The 19,101-nt window shown below is 32.9% G+C and overlaps 1 protein-coding gene across 1 annotated transcript in view; it reads right to left on the bottom strand.

Moving 5' to 3' along the window:
* Positions 1-605: 605 nt before the first annotated feature.
* The window catches only part of LOC143228333 (NACHT and WD repeat domain-containing protein 2-like), a 42,880-nt gene continuing 24,384 nt past the window's right edge, over positions 606-19,101 (bottom strand). The window contains exons 9-13 of the mRNA XM_076459603.1: positions 14,042-14,897; positions 9,196-9,371; positions 1,919-2,018; positions 1,458-1,573; positions 606-737 (exon numbers count right to left, since the gene is read on the bottom strand). Coding sequence (XP_076315718.1) covers positions 606-737; positions 1,458-1,573; positions 1,919-2,018; positions 9,196-9,371; positions 14,042-14,897 — 1,380 coding nt within the window. The remainder of the gene's footprint in view (positions 738-1,457; positions 1,574-1,918; positions 2,019-9,195; positions 9,372-14,041; positions 14,898-19,101) is intronic.

Below are 19,101 nucleotides of genomic sequence, written 5' to 3'. Positions count from 1 at the left end.
AGGTGTTTGAAGACAAACGTTTATGATTTTGGTACTAAAAATTTCTTATTCTATCAACTCATTTATTTTAATAATTTTAAAAACTGTATTCAGTTAAGCTTGATAAGAACCATGGCTTCTCGAGCAAGACATGTTTAGTTAATTGCTTGCGTAAATTAGATCGTATTATTTTCAGTTGAACAAATGTACAGGATATACAAAAGACAGACATTCATCCGAAATGCTGCAAGTTGTAAACTATGTTTTCGTTACAACTGTTGTCCTAAAAACTCACTTATTTTATTTTATGCTATACATTTTTTCGTATGTTCTAGTTTTATCAGTAGCATGTTTATTATATGCATGTTTATGAATTACAGAATATCACAAGATCAACAACGTGAGATTTAAGCACAGTTTATGTGTAGCTTTTACTGTATCTACAAATCACAAAACCCTATTAACTGATATGACAGAAACACATACAGAAGTAATCCGCTTACATGTAAAGACACTATTTCCTGTTTATTATATCACGAGATAAAGGCTATGATGAAAATTTGTGGTTATACCTCCTACTTTGATCTGATCAACAGAATCTCTTTAGATGGGGTAATGTAATTTGATCAGAAAGTATTACCTTTGAAAGGTCTGAGCCAGTTGAGTATTTCGGTAGCAAGTTGTTGGGGGTCTTGGCTTAGAACATCAACTGACTGTTTCGTCATGTTGTAGAGCAACTCTACTTCCCAGTCAAGGAACTAAGACCAAAATAAAAATATCTAATGTACGTGATTTATGACTTGTGGTACCTTTGGAAAACTATAACAACTTTCTCGTTTGTAGTTAAGTCCTTTATGGTAAATCAATGTCGGAGATAAACAAAACAAACTTGATATTACTCGATAACGCGAGTCGCATTTGTAATATGATATAAATTTAGCTTTCGATTTTGGATTTGTAAATACACTTCACAGTCTTACGCTAAATAGTTTAATAATGAATGCAATAAAAGACAGATTGGTTGGATTGTTGTAACAAAATTGGAAGTTGATATTAAATGATATGTATTGCATTTTAAGATATATATATATATATATGTATTATTTTTAACTTTATTTCCAAAGTGTAGAAATGAGCTATGAAAGGCCAATCTTTAACTTAACTAAAGAATTGCCAAAATCGTATTAAATATCCATCTCTTTATCAAAACAAAATTAGTAGCTTGATCAATTTTATAACTTGAAGATTCGTCAACTTGACATAAAGATTTATACTAAATAAGTTTGAGATAAAGTGAAATTAATTTAGAAAGATTAGTTATAAACCTATTTTGTTAACAAGCTTACTTTATCTTCCTTCAGCAGTCTCAAAGAAGTTCAAACATTACTTTTAAAGTTTTAAAATCATAAGACTGACTAAAGTAAAAGCTTCAAGTTACCTTTCAGTTTTCACTCACACTTTCGTATAATGCGTCTTACCTGGCATCTAACAAACTCCAAAATGTTTCTCAAATAACCAATTGAGGCACCTCTGACGGCAGAAAGGAGAAATTCAAAGTTGCAGATCGCATCTCGTTTCAGTTTTTTGTAATCTCCTTCAGATATCGCAGAAAGAAAAAAAAAACTAATCATATTAATCCATAAAATACATTATGTACATATATATTATTTACAGAATTCCGTACTGTTTGATAAGACAATTCCAGTTTCTAACCTTAAATATACATTTGAAATTTGTATGCGCGTGCACTGAACTTACAAATGATCTCTTTCGTAAACCCAGTGATATCTCAGTAAAAAATAATTCCATCAAATAAGAATAGAGTTAATAAAAAAACTAACATTAATGAAACGTGGAGGAAGCAGAAATATAATGAATATGAACAAAATGGAATAGAATGTGTTGTTTCATTTTTTAATTTTTTATTTAGTTTCCTTACCGCTTAAAAGCAAATGATACCAAAGCTCATCAATTTCTCGTAGTAGGTCCGATGATGTATCTTTCCTTTTTCCTTTCGCTACGTCTAGCAATTTCGGTGACTTAAGGATAGAAACAAGACAGGTTATTAATTTTCTCAACCAGTTGCTATAAACAAATTATATACATGTCATAATAACAACACGAATGTTTCAGTGGTTGTAATTTATTGAATTTTTAGTATAACGTCGTATTAAATAATAACGGACGAAGAAGGTGAAAAGTAGTTGTAGTTATATATGTTTGTTCGTTTGTAGAAGCACCCGGTTTCTAGCATTATAAGTTCGCAAATGTAACGCTATGTTATTGAGGGAACTATCCAGTGAAAGGAAAAACAAAGAAAAGTCTACTTACTGAAAAGCCAGAAACAAAAACTGTTCGATGAGATGGTAGAAACACAGCATGTTTAGTGATATGACATAAATAAAGAGTGCTCAGCCTAGCCAGCAATATTACCTGCTATTTCGATTAATGTACAAAGTTAAAAGACACTAACGTTCATTACTATGAACTTTTTCTATATTATTCAGGTGTTTCAAAGATTCTTTTATGTTGGGTGCATAAGGGGAGGGGACAGAGAGTTAGTTTTGGGACTGAAAAATGAAATTTCCATATCAGTGAGAGCCACAGTACATATAATATAAAATTTTAAAATACTATATGTTAAAAGGGAACTGCTGGAACATGGCACTTTAATGACATTTAATACCCTTCATGTCATCTCAGTGCACACGCTCCAGTAAAAACTAAAAGAAGTTGTGCTGACAATAGTATATGAATATAAATAGTTTCAAGGGAAATTGTCTAGAACTTCGAGTACTGTGAGAAGTAAATTAGAAAAAGAAAAATTAAATCATATTGACTTGGAGTACAATATTCCCCTGCAGTGCAATGCTACTATAAATTATGAGTTGTAATAAGGTAGTAAGTATCTAAAGGCAGGAATTCTGCATTAAGTGATGATTTATCTTGCATTTATTATAATTAACACCCACTTCTCATTTATTGCGCCCAACTCACTAAATGAGCTAGATCCTAATGTAAATCAGCAACATTCTCTTCACAACTAGCAACATCTAAGGCCTTAACATTATCGGCAAATTTAAGTGACTTATTGACCATTTCTTCATCTATGTCATTAAGGTAAATAAAGAGAATAAAAGTCCTAAGGTTGAGTCACGAGACTTTTGACATTAATCTAATTTGACCAAATTCCATTTGTACCAATCCTCTGCTTTCTTCCATCCAGCTATTCTTCTATTCTCACTTGCAAAGATAATTTTTTACAAGCCTTTTATGTGGCACCTTGTCAAGTGCTTTGTGAAAATCGAAGTATTTCAAATATACACTCTTACCCTCATCTACACACACAGTAACCTTTTAATAGAATGTTAAATGATTCGTAAGGCAAAATTTTCCTTTAATGGAACCATGTTGACTACCCAGTAAAATTCTAAACTTTGTTAAACAACTTTGCAAACCATCTTTTATCCGACTTTTCAAAACTTTTCCCACAAGTAAAGTAAGAATAATGTGTCTATAATTACTGAAACAATATTGATGACCTCCCTAGTTACATTAGCTGGCTTTCAATCTTCTGATACCTCCCCACTATTTAAAGATTTACAAAAAACTGTAACAAGTGACTCACATATCCAATTCTTAACCGTCATAAAAATCCTTGGGGAAATATTATGTGTTCTAGTGGTCTTATCGTTTTTTAAACTTTCCAATGTTTTCTTTACAAGCTCAAAATTTACGCAGTCATCTTGTTTGATTTCGTTTCCATTTATCATCGTTGAAGATGTGAAATATTGGTTAAATCTTTGTTAGTAAAAACCGAGAAATAAATAGAATTTAATAAATCAGTTATTTTTTAGTCATCAGATACAATAATTTCTTCTGCATCCCGCAAATGTTCTACCAACATTCTAACATTTTGTTTACCCTTAATGTATTGAAAGGAATCATTACTGTTAATTTTCCCATTTTCAGCCAGCCTTTTCGCATACATCCTTTTTGATGTCCTAATTTCATATTTGCTCAACTTTACTGATCTCCCATAACGTTATAAATGTACAATCATTCCATTCTATTTAAATTTCTTAAATTTGTGATGCTGTTATTTAATTTTATCTCATACCTTTTGTAAGCCACCCTTTCCTTTCTATAAGTGATACGTTTAAGTTGAATAATTAAAAAAAGTATCTTTTAAAGATTATCTACATTTTATCAGTGTTTCCAAATAATTTAGCTTCCCAAGTCACGGCAGATAATTCTTGTCACGTACCTTCAAAATTTGCATTTTTGAAATTTGTAACCAAAATATTATTCTTGACCTCCATTTGCAATAAAACATCGAACCTAAGAGACAATGATTACTTTCACTAATATTTCTCCAATTTCCATACTCTCAAACATTTACATATCAGAAGTTAACAATAAATATAAGATATCATGGATTTTAGTAGGTTCTTTGACTAACTGGTGAAGAAAACTATTTTGAAGAGAAATAAACTCTACAAGAAGATTACCTTAAGCTTTCCAGAGCTGATTATAATATTATTATGGTTGAGAAAGGCTATTTTTAAGTCTTGGTGTTTCAAATATTACTGAGAACGTGGATATGGTACTCCAGTTGTGCCTTCTGGTGGTGCTTCAATAATTTCCTTCCTATTTGTTTAACGCGATTCAATTTAAGGTAGTTGAGTAATTTTCTTCCACCACCACTTCGTAGATATTATAATAAAAATATCACATATAATGCTCATGGCAGTAACAGGTTTTCAATGTGCTTTTATCACAAGGGGAATTGGTTTACTAACAACAACATATGTGCGCTTGTATCAGTGTATCACGTTTCTTCCTTGTGGAAAACAAATCGCTTTCTGTTCGTAATTAGATTCCAAACAAGAATGGGAACGTAGTGTTTGTTTTCATGGGAACCTCTTGTTCGCTGATACGTAAAATTGACAAACCAGTGATAACTAAAACTTAAAAAAAAATTAACAGAATCAGCTATCAAAAAAAGAGCATGAAATGTAAAATAATTATTAAACTGAATATAAATTTGATATGTTCTAGTTTAATAAACTCGTTGATTAAAAATATAATGTTGAAGATGTACGAGAATCACTGTATAGAAGTAACCTTCTAGAGAAGTCTTGAATAAAATCCAAAAATCTCTTGTTTATTACTATAAATGAAAGTGATTTTTTTAATGAATTTAATGTAGTGACTGTTTGTTTGTTAATAGAATTTCTCACATAGCTACATGAAGGCTGTATACACTAGCACTCCCCAGTTTTGAAATGATAAACGAGACAGAAGACAACTAATCAATAGCATTCACAGTCAACTCTTGGGCTACATTTTTACGAATAAGTAGTGGAATTGATCGTGACATTATAACGACTTCAAGGCTAAAAGGGCGATCATGTTTGGTAATGGGATCCAAACCCGTAACAGCTAGATTGATAGCCGAGTACCATAACTACGCTGGGCTTCTCAGCGTCATGTGGTAGCTTAAATGCAAACTTGTTTAGATGAATAACTCACAATAGTAAATAATCTTTCAGGTTACGAGCTTACAGGTGTTTTATCACAATATGATCTTCACTTCGTAGTTTCTCAAAAAGAATGCATTTGAAGATACAATTAAGAATAATTTTTATATATTTTTCTTTATAATTACAGAATTCACACAATTATTGTGCTGCGATATAAACATGACTGAGAGCTGAGAGTCTAAAACAAAGATGCCAAAGTTTGATTTGAATTTGAAAATATCTCCAAGCTGATGAACCTTCTCGATAAATAACAGACTTCGATATTCTGTCAGAAGAATTCAAATAAGTACCTAGAATACACACTTTTCTCATTTGATTTGCAATAGTCTCTAAAAAAGTAGAACTAGATAGTCAATAACTATTAATTTATATGTATTCTTTAACTACGACTTGTTTAGGCATTGGCATTAATTCCATCTTCATCATCAGCTTTTATAATTAACTTATTGCGGCATAGTGAGTAGACAAGGAAATATCTACTTGGTACACAGATATGAACTGAAAAAGATTTCAGCTGCCATATTTCAGAGCTCCCGGTTTTTTACGATGGATTTTGAAGAAGTTAATAACAGAGATAATGAAATTCTAACAAAATCAACGAAATGGAGTATTTGTTTTCCTTAAAATCGACGTTATTTGTTAATCATTCTAAAGCTTAATGATATATATTATCTATGATAAAGACAATTATGTGTTAATTAAGCCTATTGCCTCCAGCTACGTCTACAATAATTAAATTCAAAAAGTATCTGAAACCGAAAAGCAAACTTATATGATAGAGATTTTGAAATATAGGAAACTAATAAATGTTGTCGGAATGAATGAAATATTTGAATGTTTCATTAAAAAAATTTGTACATCAAACAGATTAGTGAAGAATAGTTGTTTTTTTTACACAACCTGATTGACAAATTTTCAGTGAATTGAAACAAAAATCATCGTTTTATTTGTTCTAACTAAGAAGTGCATACATTAGTGCAATGATAAATAAAAAAATGTAACTGATACATATTCTAATTTTACCATTCTTCACTTTTTGTTTGTTTTTTGAATTTTGCGCTAAGCTGCACGAAGGATGTCTGTGCTAACCATCTCTAATTTAGCAGTGTAAGACGAAAGTGAAGACATCTAGTCATCATAACCCATCACCAACTCTTGGGCTACTTTTTTTTACAAACGAATAGTGCGATTGCCATTATAATGTCTTCACTCTTGCAAGAGCGTGGACATGTTTGGTGTGATGAGGATTCGATCTTACGACCCACATATTACGGGTCGAGTGCCCTAATCACCTGGCCATGCCGGGCTTTTAGTTTTGTGATGTCCTTGCTAATGTGATAATTATATAATAAGGACATTGGGCTAATGACAATGCAGAAAATATACAGAAACAGATAAAACTGTTCTAACACATACTGTTTCTGAGAAGAAGTATTTTGTAAGATTTTCTGTGTTTTTAATTTTAAATAAATAAATCTGTTTCAAGAGGTGTGAGATCTTAGAATGATTTGTGGTATTAAACCATTTTTGCTATAGTTTCATATTTATTTAAAAAAAACAAGAGTTGAAATTTACACAGAAACTGAAAACTAACTACACTATAACTAGACATCATTTCAAAGATAATGACACTTCATGATATTTTTTTTATTACGATCATACTAGTCCACTGATGACAAACTAGTTCGTGTTTGATAACATTTTGATCATTACTCTTGGTATCACTGAACTTTTCATTTATGAAATGTTTTTAATACTTTGAAATATTTGTTTTGCGTATAATTTTGTTTAAATAATAATGACGACATATTAATGTAATTAAGTCTGCTTCCTACCTGGCGCTTCCCTCCCGTTTAAGACGAAGAACCAACAACAAAACCTTTGAGAGTTAGTAAATAAGAACTTTCAAACATTGTAGATCTTTTGACAGTTTTATGACTGATTGATCTATTGGCTTTGTTGTTTTTATGGGTAGAGTTAAAGACCATGGGCCATCTATGCTGTGCTCACCGCGGGTATAAAAGTTAGATTTTTGACGTCTTAAGCCACCAGACCCACAGTGGTGGGTGGGGGCTGATTTATCAAAATAATCTAATATCTTGGCTTGATTTTCAAAAGTGTTTGGAATATTATATACAAGAAAATTACTGTGAGTGTTGGTTTGTTCCTCATGTTTATTAAATATGTAATATATATCCTTTGTTTTGTGAGGTTTTATATTGAATAATTAATATTTTGATGTAAACTATGCACTGAAACGAAGGAACTTTGAGTAGTACTTATCGCTGTAGATACAAGTCTGAGAAAACAAATTACTTATATGGAAAATTTCGGTGTAAAGTGTTTGGTTATTACATTGTTAGATGTTTTGAAACATGTTGGATGATTTCCGTTTTCTTAATATTATTAAACATCACGATATATAATGTACACGTTACATGAACGATGTGAATAAATGAGACAAAGCAGGTTACCCTAAACGTCAGTATCCCTTCTTTTGACAGGCTTTTCAATGACTCTTGTCTGTTTGTTTGTGCAACTGAGCGATATTGTATAAAAGATGATTTTGAATTTAAATTTCGCGCAAAGCTACACGAGGACCATCTCTGCTAGTCGTCCCTAATTTAGCAGTGTAAGACTAGAGGGAAGGCAGCTAGTCATCACCACCCCCCGCCAACTCTTGGGCTACTCTTTATCAACAAATAGTGGGATTGACCTTCACGTTATAACGCTCCCAAGGCTGAAAGGGCGAGTATGTTTGGTACGACGGGATTCGAAACTGCGGCCCTTAGATTATGAGTCTTAACCCACTTGGCTATGCCGGACCTACATAAAATATAAGTAAAATATTACCAAAACTCGAGCCATTAATTTTGATTGGAATTTAATACTAACTGAACAATTTAGAATGATAATTGGATTCCTAAAGTTGCAGAAAATAAATGTTTAACGCAAGAATACTACAACACTAGTTATAAACAAATGTGAGTCTTGCATAATTCTTTCCAGGAATGTGTGTGTGTGTTTTCTCATAGGTATCTGCTGAGTTCACCGAGGGGAAATGAACCTCTGATTTTAGCATTGTATATTCGTAGAATTACTGCTGTGCCAACGGGGGGGGGCTTTTTTGGGAATGGAAGGGCAAATAGAAAGTAACAGTTGCATCTCTTAATTACTGGTACTATTTCTTTCAATAACAGACCTGCAGTGATACAATGGTATGTCTATGAACCTGCACCGCGAGAAATAGGGTTTCAATAGCCGTGGTAGGCAGAGCACAGTTAGCCCATGGTTTGGCTTTGTCTTTAATTCCAACTCAAGAGACTAACAATAATACATAACTTTAGCATCACATTTTATGAGTAAAAATAGTTGGTATTTATTGAAAAATCCTTTTAATCTAAGAAATGTCACTTTGTACAAGTCATAATATGACAATTACCTTGCCTAAACACCTCGTTTTATCAACAATTAAATCAGCTAAACTTCATTTTTATCTTTTCCCTACAAATTAACAAAACTAATAGCTAAGCCTACTCATCTCTAACCATTCAAATGAAGTTAGAAAATAGCAAAATGTATCACTTGAGATGACTAAGAGCAACTAAAATATGTAATTACATCAAATTCATGTAACAGTGGCATTGCTGTAGGAACCTACCTAACTTACCTTTTCCTCTGCTTTCTCCAGAAAACTTGAGTAGAAGGCGCTGGCTAAGTCGATATGACAGGCACGAGTATCATCAGTATTAGAAAGGTAACGCTCCTTCACTATCTCAGACACAAAAGAGTTGCTCCAGTGGATATAGGGTCGGTTCCCAACGTAGTATTCTTTCAGCAAACAACCTAAAAGTTTATGAATGTTTACCAGTTTTTAATTATCCAGACTTCATTTCGTTTCTTGCTTTCTACTCAATAATTTATACATTTCACAATAATAAATGCACTACATCGAAACTGATTTGCTAGTTGACTGAAATGTATAGACATCCAGTTTGATCTTAGCGTTTACTGGCAGTAGAAATATTAATTTGAAAGAAAAGAAGAATATATAATTTTATCTTAAAGTTTGATCAAATACCTCTTGACGTCGAGAAATTTACTTGAAATAAAAGTGTATCTCAAAACGGCTGGTATGGATATAAACACTTTTATTGATAAACAGAGAACAACGTTTTGACCTTCTTAGGTCATCTTCAGGTTAACAAAGAGGTTTTTTTTTTTGTCATAGTAATTTATAGCAATTTAGAAAAAATAGTAAGTTACATCTCTGAAAATGTAATTGATTTACAAATATCATACTTTTGCTATCTTATAGAATACAACAATAAACAACTTGCACCGAACAAGTATTGAACTGTTTAGTTTGTTTAAAGTTAAGCACAAAGCTGCACGCAGGGCTATGTGTGCTCTGTCTGTCCACCCTGGGTATCAAAATACCGCTGTACCACCGGGTGTCATTTCAGAATGTGCAACTTTAGTTTTGGTATTATCTGTTTCAAAATATTTTTCAACAGGATAAGTCACAAGTGATCTAATTTTAATGAGGAATAAATTCATTACATCACAAAATTTCAAAATTGATCTTGAAACTATTTGTAAGGTCAATATTAAAATGATTGATTTACATTTGTATTTTATGTTTATGACAAAGCTACTAAAACTATCTGCTTTCGTCCCTAATTTTGAAGTACTATCTAGAGGGAAGGCATTAAGTCACCAGCACCATCTCACCCACCATCCACACGATAGAATTAACTGCCACATTTTTAATGCATCCACAATTTAAAGTGCAGGCAATATTTCTGTGATGGCGCACGGATTCAAATCTCGGCAACTGCGAAATACACATCTGTACCGTACCAATCCACACTCTTAAAATATTAAATGTATGCTATAAAAAAAGCATCTATATCATAAGATTTACTGTCTGAGTGTGTCACGTAACTCCTCTTCTAAGGTGCCCTAGATCTTACTACTAAAACTTCTTAGTGATGCTTTTGATTATCTTGGCTCAATATTTTTTTCCAAAGGCTCCTCAATAGTTAACAGGAAGGAGTTTTTATACTTTTCTCTCTAAAAATTGAATTGCTATAGCTTACATTTTTCTTTTCAATGTTCTAGAAGTAAGGTATCCATGGATCTACCATAATTTATCTGTTTTTTAAGGTCCCTGGAATCTTAAGAATATAAGACTCTGTGAAGTTGTCACAGTTTGACTCACTTGTTCCAAGGTTTCTAGATTTTTAAATGTGAGAACTGATCAAAGCTGCTGTAGTTCACCTCTTTCATTCCATGGTTACTAGATTTTTAACAGAAAGAACTGGGTGAAACTGGTATAGTCTATCTTTTTATTATAAAAGCCCATAGGATTATAAAAGAGACTTATTCGCGTTGTTGTAGTTTCATTATTTGTCATTAAGTATCTAAATTTGTAATAATAATAACTTAATAACGCTGATATATTTTGTATAATTTATACTGAGTCCTCATAATTTTCTACTACAAATTGGTAAACACTCCGTAGAACTGCTGCAGCTTACGATATATTTTAAGGCCAATAATTTCCTATAAGTAATGACTCCATGGAGCTTCTACTGAAATTAATTGGATTTTGTAATGTTTCGGGAAGCGTCGAAATTACATTTTTGTTCATTAATCATGTATATTTATTGTTGCATTACGCTATAGTTTCCATTGTAACAACTTTTTGCAAAGGATATGAGGTGTATTTTTACACCCAAAATGTTAAAGCTTTCTATAATTCATCGGCTGTACATACATGCCATATTTCAAGATAACATTTAAATACGCAAAAAAAAATCGTAAAAATCTTTGAAACTAATCCGAAGGACTTGATAGGAATGTGATCAAATAGAATTATACTGATTTCAGTTTCTTTGGTAATTCTTTTTATGAAAAAAAGTCGTTGGAGGATGCTAGTGAACTTTTGGCTTACGATATTTTGTCATCTTCAAGTTCGTATTTGTATTTCTATTAACTCTACCAGAAATTATGTCCAGCTTCATGGATGTTACGTTATTGAGACTCCTTTGTATTCCTTTTTTCCTATGAGATCGTTGCTACTCCATATTGACTTGGGATGTTGTTTTGGAGCTCGATGTTTTCCTAAACGCTCTACTGAGTAAGTTCGCATTCCGTTTGTAAGAAGAATATTAAATTATCATTTTTTTAAAAATGTCTTGTTCAAACAGTTCAGCCCTCAAGTGGCACAGCGGTAAGTCTGTGGACTCACACTGCAAGAAACCAGGTTTCGATACCCGTGGTGGGCAGAGCACAGATAGTCCATTATCTGGCTTTGTGCTTAATTTCAAATAAACAGACTAATAATAATATGCAATTTTAGTATCACATTTTGGCCCGGCGGGGGGTCAGGTGGTTAAGGCGCTTGACTCGTAATCTGAGGGTCGCGAGTTCAAATTCCCGTCACATAAAACATACTCGCTCTTTTAGCTGTGTGGACGTTGTAATGTGACAGTCAATCCTACTATTCGTTGGCAAAATAGTATCCCAAAAGTTGGCGGTGGGTGGTGATGACGAGCTGCATTCTGTATATTTTTACACTGATAAATTAGGGAGGGCTAACGCAGATAGCGGTCGTATAGCTTTTCCCAAAATATAAAACATAAACAAACAGAAGTGATGCTACATACGGTTGAGTAAGTTATATTAAAACGATTTTTGAGACAAATATAAGCAAATCATTTGGAAATCACAGGTCGCGTTGGAATGATTGGCGATACGTAGACGGTATGATGGCACCTAAAATCGATCGCTTTTAGGAAGGACATGTAACAACTCTTTTCAAAGCAAAACATTCATATACTCAGCACATGTTGTTAGGATTCGAACTTCAGGGGTTAATATATCCAATGATAGTATTGTAAAAGAAATTAATAAGAATGAAGTTGGGTAACAAGTACCATCCAGAAGATCTGCAACAAGTTGTATCACTGCCGTAGTAAGCAAGATTCAACGTCTTGTAACAGCTGAGAATCTACAAAAAGAGAGGTCAATGACAAAAAACTGTACACGTGACCCAGGAAACAGAACACAACATAATCAAGAATGACCTCTTCTGGAAATGAGACATAAATCACAAGTCATTTGGCATGGTATCTATGAATTTCTGTTGGATCGAATTGTAGAAAATTGGTCATGCAAACATTCTTTCTCGTATACTTAATGGCTCATGAAAAGTTTACAAGGAGGTGTAGTGCTACGTTGCAGGACTATGGAAAGATGCACTATTGCCAGATAGCGGACATAGTTACACGGTCTGTCGTAGCAAGGCTTCAAAATTGTTTAAATACAACGTACTAAACCTCTGTATACACATATACAGATTTTCTGAAATTGAATAATTGCACAAGGAAATATGAGTTTTATGTTATTTATGTGAATCTGATACATTCTGACTTATTGTGTAAAATAACTTGTCAGTTATTAATGAATAAAACTGTTGATTAACATACCCTTAATTATTTAAGAATAAGAATACGTGTAAAATAAAACAAATCAAACGTTTAATCGAGACCTCAAAAAAACAAATGAGAAAATTCAAGTGCCCTTGAAATACCGCATGAAACATATTTAACTTCATATCTTTTATTTTCCAACATAGTTATCCAAAATATTAAACTTGCATCAAGATTTAACAAATGTCGTTAATATTTCAGCTAATACTATAAATAAAAGCAATTGTTTATGATATTTTACAAACAATACTTGTATGTATTTGAGTCATAGTCTATGAGATATCATTTTTTTTTTTCTGTTACCATTTCTGTGTAATATATGAAACAAGTTATCGTGTATAGTTAATTAATTATGCCTGACACGTGGTATCGTTTTCACTCTTCTCTGTATGTGTACGTACAATAGACATAATTCTGAAGATTTTCATCTAATTCTGATCAAATTTAGTAAAAATACTGAATGTTCTCGAAGGATCAATTGCTTAACGTTTGGTGCATATAACTTACACATAAGGTCACGCTCTATGTCAAACACTTTTAGCATTAATAGCAAATTAGAGTTTTGTAAAGCTGTCAAGATTTGATAAAAGAATTATATTAAAATAAGATTTTTCATTCTTACACTTACAGTTTTGATGTGAGAAATTGCTTATGGATATTTTAAGTTGGTTAATGCATAAGTTAACACTGCAGGCCACAGGATCTTTTCTCGTTGAATGCCTTTCAACTTGTTATTTACAGTCGCTTATGAAAAATGATTACCATTTGGCATAACACAAAATAAAATGAATACTAATTGAAATTTATGTTTTTTATAACTCAAAGAACTCTGTAAATTAACTTTTTTATTTGTCGACAAACCTAAGAAACAGTAACACACACGTGGAAAAAACTGGCTTTTGACCAGAAAGTTTGTGTTTGTTTGAAGTTAAGTGGGGGCGCCACTACAAAAAAAAAGAGAAAATGTGTCAACTTATATTTACGTTATTATTTCTATTTAATGTGATGTGTGCTTACTGAGTTCTTGCTTGATTCCAAACCAATCCATAGGGGAGAATTCTTCTCGTCGGCCTTCTTCCTGGTTAGTTCCAGGTCCTTCAAAATCAGAAGCTGATATGAGTTCAAGAATTTCTGGCTCTCTAAGTCCGTAATGTGTACAAGTTAAGTATGAAGATATTTTCTTTAGTGTGGTTTCTCCATATTGGTTTTCTAGCCTGGTTAGAATCCTGTTAATAAGTTCTCGTAAGGTCTGAGGTACTTCATTATCCAAGACATCCTGCCATGACTTCCAGCCTCTGGCTTCTTGGGACAAAAGCTTCACGTATAAGGGAGATAATGATTGTCCAGAAAGTCTTTGTTTTACGATTTGCCATTGATTGTTTGTCAAGACATACTTGTTGTCTTTGAGTGTTGACTGGAGCATGCTAACAGCAGCCATGTGATTGAGTGGCAAGATATGAACAAAGCTGTCTCCGGTTGTAATACGAGATTTGAGCAGCCCTATAACGGTATCATGCTCTTCAGCTACAGAACAAATGATATGTACGTTAGCTGGGAGGTTCCATGGCAGCCATCCTAAGATGGCTGCCTGACTATTGGGTGGCGATCTAAGATCATGCAGATTGTCTAAAACGATAACAAGGTCGCTAGTGGTGGTTTCGACGAACTTCAGTAGGTCCTGAAACCAGATGCTTAATTTTCCAAGTTCGAAGCTGTAATGCTTTGGAGTAATATCAAAACCAAAAACTAGGCTTATATGTAGACATAGGTTTCTAAGTAGCTCAGGTGTGTAAGTGGAAGTGAGGGTCTTTCCAACATGACGGAATATTTTGACGACGTCATTGCCTAGCCATTCAGTACAATACATCAGGACCTGAAGCAAAGAAACATATAAGCAGTTAACAATTTCCTTTCTCCAGTAAAGAAAAAAAGTATTAGTCATAACGTTTAGATTAGAAACTACTAATTTTGTACAAGTGTGTTTAATCATTTTGGTGTTCATGTTGCCCGTTTATTATTGCATCTCGATGTAAACCCGTTAATAAGATTTATTAAAGTTAGTGAAAAACAAAATATCAAAGTAAATTAGTTTACGAAACCAGTAAAGAGCGTTAAATATATCATTCCTTTTTTAGTTTGTTTTTGAATTTCGTGCAAAGCTACACGAGGGCTATCTGTGCTAGCCGTTCCTAACTTAGCAGTGTAAGACTAGAGGGAAGGCTGCTAGTCATCACCACCCACCGCCAACTCTTTTATCAACGAATAGTGGGATTGACCGTCACATTATAACGCCCCCACGGATAAAGGGCGATAATGTTTGGCGTGACGGAGACTCGAAGCCGCGACCCTCAGATTAGGAGTCGAGTGCCTTAACCAACTGGCCATGCCAAGCCCTTTTGTTAGTAAGCGCTGGTTTTAGTAGATTATAACCTACTTCTAAAACACATGGGTTTATTCAGTTACATAAACGTAGTGATTAGATATATTACAATTAAAAATATTAAACAATATTGAACTTTGTAAAAACAATAAACTTAAACATAAGTGTATTCGTAAATGCGGGAATGTATATTTTATTTCTTAAAATTATAAAGTTTTATCTTATTTGCTTTAAGATATTTGATATGTATAATTATATGGCAAACAAGTGCACAAGTTAATGTCAACTAATTTTTTTCAACACCTGTGGCACACTTTCGTGGATAAGTGGTTAGTGTGCATAAATATACACAATGTGGCAGATGTGATATGTTTCGGCGAAATATTGAGCAGCGTAAACAATATTTATAATATATCATCTGCCATATATACTTTGTCAGATAACTGGTCAGTGTAAACAGTATTTACAATGTATCAGCTACCATCTTTACTTTGCCGAATAATTGGTCAGCGGGAAAAGTGTTCACAACGCAAAATCCGTGGTATATTTTGGAGAATGATTGGACAGTGCGCGTAAGTAGTTGCAATGTTATTATAGTGTAATGGAACAATTGGTGGTTTTTGATGAGATGTGTTTCAACTACATATCTCAAAGAGAGTTTTCAGGCTAAATTAATCTGTAATATACTAATTAAGTTGTGTGTGGTAATAATATTTACAGTAAAACATGATTTTTATAATATTTTAAATCCAAATTAAACCCAATTTAAAAGCTAAATGTCACACTATGGAAACAGCATTTCATATACAATTTTGACTTTGAAAGTACCAGTCCACATTATGAGTTCTGGTACTGAAATGAAGACGCATTTGAGCTATTATCTGTGATAAAAAAAACCAAAAAGAGATTCTTTTAAATAATTTTGATTTGAGCTGATGTAATAATTAAGGAGTAAGTAACGTAAATATATCTAGTCAAACATAAAAGTTATTTTTCGCATATTATTTTGCTTATGTGTCAAAATTACAGAAAATCATAGTTTCAGTGTTATCAACCAATTTATGATTACTTTAGATAAAACGAATGCGCGTTTTACATATTAAGTCAAAGTTTCTAAGAAAATTCGATTGATTATAAGTACTTATAAAAATCTATATTCCTATACTATTTCATTATGTCAGCCTAAACTTATTTAATACTTATGGATTAGCCGAAATATGTAAGGTTTTTATAATCTTCATTTTATCTCAGTTAACAGTCAGAGAACTTATTTATTAAGTTATAACGATAAACATATTACATAATAAACATCAGTATGATTCCCAATCTATTATTCCATTCACCACTTGTAACTGAGTTATATCATAAACCAACGAATTCCACTCCTCAACAGTAGCCTTGGTCAAGGGTAAATCGAACGCAACAAGAAAAGACTCTTGTAACTTGCTGAATAAATCAGAATAATGTATGATTGCATAATTAATTAATATTCTTCAAATAATTTGTAAACATAGTTTCACTATGGTGAGTTAAAGTCAACTAAAAACAGTATTCACAAAACTCATTAAATCTGTAAATGTTTTATTAGGATTTCATTACAAATTTTATATATTATAGTTTTCTTCATTTTCAACTACACTAAGTAATAACTTCGACTAAACTTTAACAATTAATTCTTACTTAATATAAACATTTTAATGTCTACATATGATGATGAGGAACCCATTTTTTAGATAATCTTGTCGAAACGTCGTACGAGTTGGTATTCTGGTTTGTATAAGTTGCTTTGAGCATCTGTTCTTCAAACACACGTACATACCTGCTTTGTATAAAAGGTTGTGTTTTCGGTATAACATTCTTTTCGAAACAGATTAACGCTTTGTTCAGACAATTTCTCAGGTACTTGGTGCAGAACCATGCTTCGTCATGTGCCAGAAATTATACGGCGTCAAATTATTGGACTGTACAGAAATTGTACGAAGCGAACAAACAATTCCAGAAAAATAGTGTATCATGAAACATCAACGGACTACAGAATACATTTTTCCAGGAAAGTCTACTGTAGAAGCTGAAAAACAACTGCCCGAGATGACCATGTTTTGATCAGGTTAACTAACACGTCCAATTCTTGAACACCTTACGACAGGCATGGCACGTGCACAATCATTCGAGGGTAATTACAAGAACAGTGAATTAACTAAGGTTATTTTACAAGAAGGACTATCCGCAAACCGATATGAACCAGAATTAATCAATGTCACCGTGTTACTTGGCAAGACAGGATGCCAACTTACAGTTAGAACACTGGTGAAATATCATCTATTCAGCTGAATCCTGTTTCAGGCGCGTTAAAGCTGATGGAGGATCTGTGTTCGTCGTTTGCCTGGAAAACAGATAAGGAAATACTGTCTCTTCCATAGAAACACCAGGAGGTGGTGCAATTTAAGTTTGGACAGCTATTTATTATGGTGGAAAACTATCCTTCATGTCCTCCAGGAAAATGTCAATAAAGCATTCTACAGGCATAACAAAGAGATTATATGTTTGCTATTTTCATGGAAAAGGTTTGGTAATAATTTTGTGTTCCAGGATGACAATGTTAGTGTCCATAGTACGCATATGGAACACGATTATCTTGACAAGGAAGACGTTACAAGATTGCTATGACCAGCGAAGTCTCTTTCTTGCAACGCTTTTGAGAACTGTTGGGCAGATTCAATTTCATCCACAGCATGTCACGTCGTATTGTGGAGGTTTTTAAAGTATGAGGGGAACCAATACTTAATATGAAATTATGTGTCTATGTGTATGTTTTCTTATAGCAAAGCCACATCTGGCTAACTGCTGAGTCCACCGAGTGGAATCGAACCCTTGATTTTAGAGTTGTAAACCCGAAGACTTAACGTTGTACCAGCAGGGAACAACAAGAACTGATATAACGCTATAAACGCTATTTATAAATAATGATGTCATATTTTGTTATTATATGTGTTTTGGTAAGGTTTCGTTGGAATAGGTGAAATGTTGAATAGCACATATTTCTACAGTTGTTTGATAAAATTATTTGGTGTTATAAAACTCGTTTTTGATGTCCATAAAACCTGTCTCGTTATATGTAGATGCTAAGTATAACATGAATTTCTTGGTTGGACAGCATTTGGTAATAATGATCTCATGTTTCACAAAGTATACAAACATTTTGACTCAAATTGCAGATATAGAACTAAGATAAAAACAAAGATAATTGTACGTTTATTGTTTCCATGGGACCTCCCGTTTGACCTATATATATATACTGTTGCAGTTTTAACATGTAAATTGGTAAACAGCACTGTTGCTGTACATTTTGATTTGATTACAATTTACGCTAAATGTTGTGTATATTGGAAGGCCATCCGTAGATTTTGTTTGTTCACCACGGGTATTGAAACCCCATTTTTTAGCGTTGTAGTCTACAGACATGCCGCTGAGCTACTGGAGGGCTTGTTCAGTGTAGCTTATCTTAAACTATTCATTTTGGTTTGTTGTCGTTCGGTATAATATGTGGGTGTTTTGATACGAGTTTATGGATTTTACTTTTTTTAACAATAATGTGACAGTAAATTTTGTTGTACAACCATTGTGAAAAGAAAACTGTGGTATAGTTTTTAATTCAGTTTTATAATATTCAGATGACAAGGGAACAGTGATATAAGCC

Source organism: Tachypleus tridentatus, chromosome 10, assembly GCF_004210375.1.
Source record: "Tachypleus tridentatus isolate NWPU-2018 chromosome 10, ASM421037v1, whole genome shotgun sequence".
Lineage (NCBI taxonomy): Eukaryota > Metazoa > Arthropoda > Merostomata > Xiphosura > Limulidae > Tachypleus > Tachypleus tridentatus.
This window is presented reverse-complemented; position numbering and strand designations above follow the sequence as displayed.